The 10,505-nt window shown below is 37.5% G+C and overlaps 1 protein-coding gene across 1 annotated transcript in view; it reads left to right on the top strand.

The window, feature by feature from the left end:
• LOC116094275 (arylacetamide deacetylase-like 2) overlaps window positions 1-10,505 on the top strand; it is a 44,516-nt gene that overhangs the window by 24,681 nt on the left and 9,330 nt on the right. The window contains exon 2 of the mRNA XM_031376160.1: window positions 10,283-10,505. Coding sequence (XP_031232020.1) covers window positions 10,283-10,505 — 223 coding nt within the window. The remainder of the gene's footprint in view (window positions 1-10,282) is intronic.

Consider the following 10,505-nt stretch of genomic DNA (forward strand, 5'->3'; position numbering starts at 1 on the left):
CTCAGAAATCTGCCTGCCTCTGCCTCCCAAGTGCTGGGATTAAAGGCATGCACCACCACCGCCTGGCATTTATTCCTTTACTTATTGCCAAGACAGAACTTCTTAAAGAAACTTTTTAAGGAAGGAAGGGTTGATATTTGGTCTCATAGATTAAGAGACACTTTCCTATCATGATAGGAGAGGCATGACAGAGGGAATGGCTTGTGCCTGTCAGTGGAACAAGGAGACAGATAGTTGGTTAGCTCACATCAGCAGTGGGAAGCAAACTGGCCAGGGTATCACTTTCTAGTTCTGTCTCTACAGCCCTGCATTTATCTACAAGCTAGGTACCATTTTCAAAAATTTAACTACTTCTCAGAACGGCATTGTCTTCTGGGAACTTAGTGTTTCAACAGTAGTCTATGGTGCACATTACAACCCTTAAGTGATTTCATTTCCACATGTTCATTTCCATATTTTTTCTTCCACTGATATTTTTTTCACATGGCAAAAAGGTAATGGAAACTTTGTGTGTCTCTGTTTATGTCTATCTGTCTGTCTGTTTGTCTGTCTGTCTCTCTCTTTCTCTCTCTGTATGTGTGTGTGTATGTATGTGTATGTGTGTATGTGTAGGCATCTGTACATTTGTATGTTCACTTGTGTTCATTTGTATGTAAGTCTAAATCTCTGTAGAATTGTGTATCAAATCTGTATGTTGTTCCTCAGGTATGGTCTGTTGTGTTTTATAAAAAGATAGAGAGGAAGAATATGTTTGGTGGCTGTGTAGTCAGGTATGGGGGCAAGTATGAGGGTGCCTCTGTGGGCCCATGCTGAGGCATCCCTTCATCCTGAGGGACCAGTCATATGATAAAGTATAGAATAGAGTTTATTCAGAGCATTTGGAGGGGAGTTGAGGGAGTAGAGGCAGAGGAAGGCAGAGAAAGAGAGAAAGTAGAGGAGTAGAGGCTGGCCTTGAGCATGTGGAGGGAAGGGGAGAGGAGTGGAAAGAGAGATGGAGCAGGAGCAAGAAGACAGAGCCAGAGCAAGAGAGCAAGCAAGAGAGTAGGGGTCAAGCAGCCCCTTTTATAGTGAGTTAGGCATACCTGGCTCTCGCCAGGTAACTGTGGGGCCCAACCTAGGCAAAATACCAACATGGTCTACCTTGTTTTAGGGACAGGGTCTCTAACATTGCCTACAATTTGCTTATTGGCTGTCCAGTGAGCTCCCTACCAATTTTCCTATGCAGGATTACAAGTGCTCTCATTATGCCCAACTTTTTATACTGGTGCTAGAGGTCAAACTCAGGCCTTCTTCCTGTTTGCATTATCTTTTTTAGGGTTATATTGCTGTGAAGAGACACCATAACCACATCAATTCTTACAAATGAAAACATTTAGTTGGGACTGGTTTAGAGTTTCAGAGGTTTTGTCCATTATCATCATGCTAGGAAAAATGGCACCATATAGGTAGACATGACACTGGAGGACCTGAGAGTTCCACATCTTGAACTTCAGGTAGCAATGAGGAGACTCAAATTCCACTCTAGGCAGAGCTTGAGCATTAAGCCCTCAAGACCCAGCCCCACAGTTACACACTTGTTCCAAATGGGCCCTACGAACTCCAACCAGGCCACACATCCTAATAGTGCCACTCCCCATGGGTCAAGCATTCCATCACATGAGTCTATGAGAGGCAAACTTATTCAAACTACCATACACAGCAAGCACCTTTTTTGTTGCACTTTCTCATAAGCTCCTGCGGTCCCCTTTATAAGGGAATAAATCTCATTCATAATTAGTCCACATCCAGGACCTAATCACCTCTTAAAGGCCCTATCTTTCATTCAGATATCACACAGAGGATTTCAACATGTGAATTTTTTTCAGGATATAAACATTCCCTGTAAATGGAGTGTTTAGCAGAAATATTTGTATGCATGAGCATATAAAATGTTTCTGCTACATAATTGAGTATTCAGGCTAAGTACTTCATAAAGAATGGATAGTTTATGGGATAACAGTTTTGAATGCTGAGAGTTTTAGAGATGGTTGCTCCATTGATTCAGATCATCAGTTTGGTTTTGTCAAATCATGGCAAGTGCCTTCATGATTAAAGAGTGCCAGGGGAAGAACACATGGAAGTACATGGAGTAAGAGGTCAGGAAGTAGTCATATCAACTCTTGGATAATGATTTAACATGTTTTCTGTCTGCTTTACTATAATATTTCCATGAGGCCTTGGAACTACAGGCAACTAAGGAATGTTGAGAGTGGAAGAAGTATTCCCCAGGGAAGAAAGCCACAGTTGGTTATCAAATACAAATGACCATCCCAGAAAACATATACAAGTCACCCTAACACTAAACCTAACCCTAACCCTAACCCTAACCCCTTAACCCTAACCCTAACCCTAACCCCTTAACCCTAAACCTAACCCTAACCTAAACTTAACCTGAACCCTTTATGATAAAGGAGTAACAATTGATGATAAAGGAGTCCATGGATTTTCAAGGGAGGAATTGGAAAGAGGAAATGATGTAATTATGTTCTATCAAAAAAATTTTAAATAATTTAAAAAGTTCTACTACCCCTCAACAACTCAACAACCCAGTCTGAAACACAAGAAGCCTTTGGAGCAAAGACACACAAACCACAAAAGATTGTCTTTCTGTATGCACCTCTTCAGAGAACAAGATACAAATTCAGCTTCTTGTTATTGGGACAGTAATATATATAGGCACTTCAATAGACTCAAAAGTTAATCAATAAATGTCATTGGAAGGCTGACTGGATTGTAGGATTGAGGATTGAAGGATTGAGCTACAGATTTCATGAATTCATTGTTTTTAATAGCTGAGTAGTACTCCATTATATAAACGTACCCATTGGAGGGGCTAGAGAAAGGACAGAAGGAGCTGAAGGAGCTTGCAGCCCCATAGGAGGAACAATAATATGAACCAACCAGTATCCCCAGAGCTTACAGGGACTAAACTACCAACCAAAGAATACACATGGAGGGACCCATGGCTTCAGCGGCATATGTAGCAGAGGATGGCCTTGTTGAACATCAATGGGAAGAAAAGCCCTTGGTCCTGAGAGGGCTCTGATTTGAAATGCAAATAAAGAAAATATCTAATTAAAAAAAAAGAAGTGAAATGAAGGAGGAGGCTTCTAAGATGCCAAAGGTGTCTACCAACTAACACAGCACTGATAAATCTTAAGAGAAAATGAAAAGAAACACTCTGTGTTTCCTAGCCTGGAGGTGGTGCACGCCTTTAATCCCAGCATTTGGGAGGCAGAGGCAGGCTGATTTCTGAGTTCGAGGCCAGCCTGGTCTACAGAGTGAGTTCCGGGACAACCAGGGCTACACAGAGAAACCCTGTCTCTGAAAAACCAAAAAAAAAAAAAAAAAAAAAAAAAAAAAAAAAAAAGAATGTGTTTCCTAGCCATGCCAAACTCCAAAGTCACATCTTGGTTATCCAAATGTTATTCCTCTTTTCTGGTATAGCTCCTTCCTTGCTGCTTATTTGTGTGTAAATTGTCACTATCCTGTGAAAGCAATAACCTTATTACTTTGACCTTAGGTCTGTTCTCCTTTGCCTTGTGTCAGTGGATGTCTCTCATCTTAGTATCTGAACCCCATTTCTGCTAGTGGCTATGAGTTATTCCCTACTCACACATGTAGAAATTAATTGATCAACTAAAGAGGTTATCTATTAATTCGTAGAAAAAATTTTTGTATTCCTACATGTGAGAAGTACTAAGTCCTCTGGTCGTACAAGTATTGAAAGTTGTTCCTCTTATTTGAAAAGATAAACATACTAGGGGATTAAATTTGATTCCTGGACCAGAAATTAATTCTGAGATTCTGGTTTACATCCATCTGAAAAGATGAGATGAAAAATGAAGTGATATAACATGCTGGCTAGGATGCAGAGCAAGGGGAATACTCTTCCATTGCTGGTAGAAGTACAAAGTTATACAACCTCTCTGGAAATCAAGCTAATGATTTCTCAGAAAATTAGCAACTGTTCTACTTCGAGACCCAGTTATAGCATTCCTGGGTGTACACACACAAGATGCTCCACCATACCACAAGGACACTGGCTTGACTATGTACATAGCAGATTTATTTGTAATAGCCAGAAACTGGAAATAACACAAATGTCCCTCAACTTAAGAATGGATAAAGAAAATGTGGTTCATTTATACAATGGCATATTATTCAGCTATTAAAAACAAGAACAACATGAAATTTCAGGCAAATGGATGGAATTGAAAATATCCCCAGTGAGGTAATCCAGACTGAAAATGACATATATAATATGTTTTCATTTATAAGTGAATATTAGCCATAAAGTACAAGATAGCTGCTCTACTATCCACAGACCCAAAGAAGTCAACTAACCAAGGCGGGTCCAAGGGAGGATGTTTGAACTTCACATTAAAGGGGACATAAAATAGAGATAGGAGGTAGATGGATGGGAGAGAGTAGATGGAAGAGTATTTGGGGAGTGCAACATGAGTGGAAGAGAGATCTGGTGTAGGGAGAGCAATGGAAATCTCTTGCATGCTGAGCTAGCTGTGTGCATTTCTAGGACTTGCCAGAGATCTGGGATGACAAAGGCTCCAAGGAGTTTATGTCTCTAGTTGAGTCTCCCAGCAGATGGGGATATGGAGCCTGTTGGCTACCTCCTGTAGGCAGGTAAGACTCTAAGAGGAAAGGTAAGAGCACCAACTCACCCATAAACATCTTTGATACAAACTGTGCCCTGCCTACAAGATGTGCAGAGACAAAGATGGCACAGGGATACAGGGAATGGTCAATCAATGACTGGCCCAAATTGAGTTTCATCCTATGGCCAAGAACCAATCCCTGACACTATTAATGATACTGTTTTATACTTGCAGATAGGAGCCTAGCATAACTGTCATCTGAAAGGTTCTACCCAGTAAATGACCAAAACAAATGCAGAGACCCATGGCCAAACATTAGATGAGGCACTATTGCCTGACTGGGAAATCTTGTTTCCCTAACTGGCATGCCTTGTCTATCCTCGGTGAAAGAGGATGAGCCTAGTCCTGCAGGGACTTGATATGCTAGGGTGGGTTGTACCCTGCAGGGACAAGGGCTGTCTCCCTCATTCCCATAAAAGAAGACTAGGAGGATGGAGGAAAAGACTGTATGAGGGTCAATAAGAAGTAGGGGGGGATGTGATCAGGATGTAAAGTGAATAAATAAACAAATAAATAAATAAATAAATGGAAAAATTGATTACCTACCATTGAAGTTAGAGAAGAGAGTTTAAATGTTACATGCTTATCAAAAAGTAGTTCTCTTGGAAGCCTAAATTGCTATCTGATATGGAGGGCAGAAATACTACAGAAGAGAAGCTGTCACCTTTTAATTAAATTAGAACCACAAAATTAGCACTAATGGATGTTCTGAGTTGAGTGAATGCTATCACTAAAAATTAGTTTTATATATGTACTATTCAGTTAGCTCTTATCCATCAGAAAGAAAACCCCCAGCATATTGTATCTCTGAAGTATGTTCACTTTAACCTGAATGGGGAAGGACCATATAGATATATAAAAACTAATATACACATTTCCATATGTATGTGATCTATACAACATATCTGAACTAGTTGATGCTAATATAAAAGCATAGTCCCACAGTCTTGTATTTATAATAAGGAAAACAAGTGGGATTAGGGGCTCTGGTGTAAGTTTCTATCTCTTACAGACCAAAACCCAGAAGCTCTGACATCCTAAGATAGGAAAGATAGAATTCTTATGTGATTTGCTAAATAAAGGATAAGTAAACCAGGGTTATTTACTTGTGGTCCCTAGGAAAAGAAGAACAATATGGTTTAAAGAGGTAAAATAAACAGAGTATCCATCAGACACTCAGGCCTTTCATTTACAATGGGTAGCAAAGAAGAGGGAGGGAGGGACATTTGAAAAGAATCTTGTTGAAGCCCTAAACTGTTAAAGTTTAGGGCTATATCTGTGCAGGTTTTCTGAGATTGGGTAAGACTGTTTAATTCCAAGAGAATAAGTAATTAATCATACAGACTTAGGAATGTTTGGGAAGTTCACTAGGCTCAAAAACATCTGCATAAGGAGGTTAAGAACTTCGGGGTGAGGGGACTTAAAACAAGAACTGAGTGGACACATTCTCAAATACATGTATTAAAGAAGACAACCCCTAGACAAGGACAGAAGGTGGAAGCAGATTCACTTTAATATGATTAGAGTTATAACAAGGTTTGCTAAAGAAGAGAGGAAAAAGTGTGAAACGACACTTTCTTTTCCTTTTTCTTCTACTTGTAGTTTCAGTGCATTTGATGATATCCAGCCACATCTGTGAGCCTCGCTACCAACACAAACATCATTCTCTTCTGGAAACACCCTTCCAGGCATACCCAGAAACTACATTTTACTAATACCAAGCAGCTATTCTAAGCCATGTTGACTCATGAGTTTCAATCATCATATAATGCAACTTTCTAAATGCCAGAATGTTTGCTAAAATTACCAGAAATTTCTGAACTTTCTGGTAATTCTGGTCCAGGTTTAATGTTTTACCTTGGTGCATGATTAAACTTGAACAAGTCTCCACCTCTCTTTTTTTTTTCATTCTAAAACTTGGTCCATTCAGGCATCTTTTTTTTTTAACATAGGTAATAATACTTAGTGATGATATTAGCATATATTTTGACTGGATATCAAGTAACTTTCTATAAACCTGTTAGAAAATATTGCAACCCACAAAGATTACTTCAAGAATTATCCAATGCTTGCATCTGGGGCCTGGTTTCCTAAGACTAATTCACGCTGACATTAATACCACAGAATGAAGAACACTGCAGGGAATTTTAGTTTAATGTTAATAATAGCTACCTGACCTGATGAATTTCAACATCTACTTGAGAATCTATGACTAAACAAGTTAGAACCAGTACTTTAATGCTTGAATTAAGCATCAGCTTTGCATCATGAGAATAGTTGAATTAACTGAGAGGGATCCCTGTGTGTACTCATCTGGGGCTTTTTATTCAGTGTTTATGGAAAGATTTTAATCCCTGTCCTGGGAAGAGGCTAGGATACCATGGGATTCAAAGCTCTCTGTTTGGGGCTGCTTGACGTTAGCTTTTAATCTTATATTTATACACCCATGCCTGACAACATTGAAGAAATCTGAAAAGTAATAGTCCTGGATGAAGTTGCTAAAACTTGTAACCTTATGGTAAGAAAAATATAATTTTTTCAATGATTAAGACAGAACACTTTTGAATATTTTGAAAATACTATTGATATTATAATTTTGAAAGAAGCATTACTTTAAAAAGAATATTGTTAACTTGATTTTCATTTGTGTTCTAAGAAAAAAAACCTGGTCCTATAATTATCTTATAGTATAAAGATATAAATTATTATTAACAGTACTTGTTTGATATTAAATTGGGACTTTTTACTATCCCCATAGCTTCTGTTGTCAGCTTCCAATTCTAAAGTGTTGAAATTCTGGGTTTATCTTAAAATATACAGTGTGGATATAATTGCTATAATTGTATAGTCAGAGACAGACACTTTTGATGATGTAATATATATGCTTTCTTTGCATTCTCTACTATTATCTGTGTTGTTTAGATGAGAGGAAAAAGATATTCAGAGGAGCACACACAGAGAGAGTAACAATTTAACTTTGAACCTCATGCTGCGTGAATCAACTCTGCTCTTTTATGTGCAAAGTGGCCACCTTGCAGAAATGCTCTTGAACAGTTCTAACAGATAGAGGGTGAAAAATAAGGCAGCAGAATCAGTGGCTGATCAGAAGTGACAGCGGTTCAAGGTGTAAAAGAAAGTTTTATGACAGCATTCTCCAACTGATGATCTCTGAGTCTCTATGTCTTTCTACCACAATTCTCCTTTTCAAATGTTCTGATTCCTTAATTGAAGAATGAATAAAGAAGCCAGACCAAGTCAGTTGTCTTTTACTATTTCACATGTATATAAACCCCAGGGTGAGAAATATCTATATGTTTATCAACATCAGAACACCTCACTCTAATATGACACTCTTACTTTTTAGCTTCACATGTTTCCAACCATCATGCATACATCATTAAAATATACTTTATGTATTTGACATTATGAGTTATTATCCTGTACATTTAAAATCATAATAGGCAAAATAAATTTGTAATTAAAGTTTATCCTGGAAAATTTAGAAATCTTTGATAATTTTAGCACTGAATCCTACAATTTAGACTGCAAAGACAATCAATCTTTTTATTTTTCACATACAAAATTGAAAACTAACATTCTTAATAATATAGCCTTGAGAAAAATGAGTGCATTATTGTTCAATCATATATTGTCTAGAAAGAGTTTTGCAAAGTATCCACACATAATCTTGAGAAACTTCCTTGACTCTGCATTGTATCAATTAAACCTATAGGTGAGGATACTAATTTTAAATATTTGTTTGGATTTTTCTATGTATTAAAGATTAGGTTTATTAGAAGAACATCTAGTCTTTATATTGGTAGTTTTAGTTATAGTGTTAAAATGTGTGAGTATCAATTTACATCCAGAAATTATTGTCGTAAAAGAAAGTAATTTGCTAAAATTCTAATTTTCAAGAGCAAATTCATTAAATTATCTCAATACATATATAGCTTAACCACTCACATTAACAGGTCATCTATTTGTTTATATTTGAGTAGTTAGAAAATACTCAAGAATTCTTTATTATATTTTAAAATTAATCAATTAGCCAATTAGTTAGTTTATATGTGTGTGGGGGGGGAGGGGGGCATGTTAGAGGGAAGGTTCATGCCAATGCCTATAGAGGTCTCAGTATATCATATAAGGATCAGTTCTTCTCTTCCATCAGGTGTATCTTGCAGGTGTTCATGATTGGAGTAACCAGATGACTGTTGCAGAGCTGGGGATGAGACACCCACACTCTTCTGGTTCCAATCATTCAATGGTTGTACCAGAAGACATATTGTTAAAAAACACTGACTCTCCCTTTCCCACTGGCTATAAACTGTTAGCAAATCCTTGGCTAGGGGTGGTATTTTTTGGCCATTTTCCTTCTCTGTGAGAGGTATTGGCTTGGTTTGGCCTTGCACAGTTCTTGTGCATGCTGTCACAGTCACTGAGTTTTCTATGTCATGTTATGTCTGGAGGACACTATTTCTTTGTGTTCATTCAATATCTCTGGCTTATATAGTCTTTCAGTCTCCTCTTCTGGAATGATCTCTGAGGTTTAGCAGGGGAGAAGGCAGTATAGATATTCCACTCAGAATTGAGTATTCAGTAGTCTTTCATTCTCACAGTGGTCTGTTTTGCATCACTGTGTTAATCACAGTCTACTACAAACAGAAGTATCTCTAGTGAGAATACACTATTGAGAAATGCACTAACCTACAGTTATTACAATAACTCAATAAGAATACGTTTAATCCTATATACTAGAGAGGGAGTAGTAAGTTCCTCCTTTGTGGCATAGATCTGCTATTCAAATATCTGTAACCCAACAGAGGTGCCAGGTATGACTTTGTCTTGTGAAATGAATTTAAGTCAAATAAGAATGTGCTCAGTTTTTTAAAGCACTATTGTAAAAATGGGTATGTCTTGCCAGCACTGTGGCTATTGTAGTTCTCAGAGTTCATTCTGGGCAAAATTGGTGATTACTGTCCTCCTCTGGTAGCATGCATAGCAACTTCTAGTCCTATGAAAGTTAGCAAATATGGATGAAGTTTCGAGGTATGTAACAGATTAAGATTTCCAACTATGTATTTAGTTTTTTGACAGTTTTATGCATTTCTCTGATAAATACACATCCCCCACAACTTCCTTTGCCTCCTAGAATCCATTTTCTCAACAAGTAGGTTTTCATGCCTTTAGTATACTGTGAAATCCAATGATTTTGATTAGTTTCTTGCTTAAGCATTGGAAGGAGATAACTTAGTATACCAAAGGTAACACATAAACAACTATGGGGAAAAATGACTACTATTTCCTACATAACAAATGGCTACCAATATTTTCTCAGGAGGGGGTGGGGGATTTGTTGACCCAGTCCTTATCCACAATGAATTGTTGATAGACTAAATTTTGTGAAGACTTCATACAAACACCTGCGTGGAGCTTTTCGCAATAAAGCTAGGATATAAAAATCTAGAGTTTTATCACGTTGTTTATTTCATTATCATCCCATCATTTATATTGTTGTTGTTAAAATAAAGATGCATAATGTTTAAAATTTTGTCTTGTTTTTATAGGGCACAATATGTGAAAATATAGGTCTTCTGAAATATGAAGAGCTACTAGCAACTTTATCGACAGTCCACTATACAAAAGCAGTTTCAGATGAAAACATTACAGTTATTGACACAAAATTTAGTGATATCCCTGTTCGTTTGTACTTGCCAAAGAAGAAGTCTGAAAGACAGAGACCAGCTGTAATTTTCATTCATGGTGGTGCCTTTGTCTTGGGAAGTTACA

This window comes from Mastomys coucha, unplaced genomic scaffold (genome assembly GCF_008632895.1).
Source record: "Mastomys coucha isolate ucsf_1 unplaced genomic scaffold, UCSF_Mcou_1 pScaffold16, whole genome shotgun sequence".
Taxonomy (NCBI): Eukaryota; Metazoa; Chordata; class Mammalia; order Rodentia; family Muridae; genus Mastomys; species Mastomys coucha.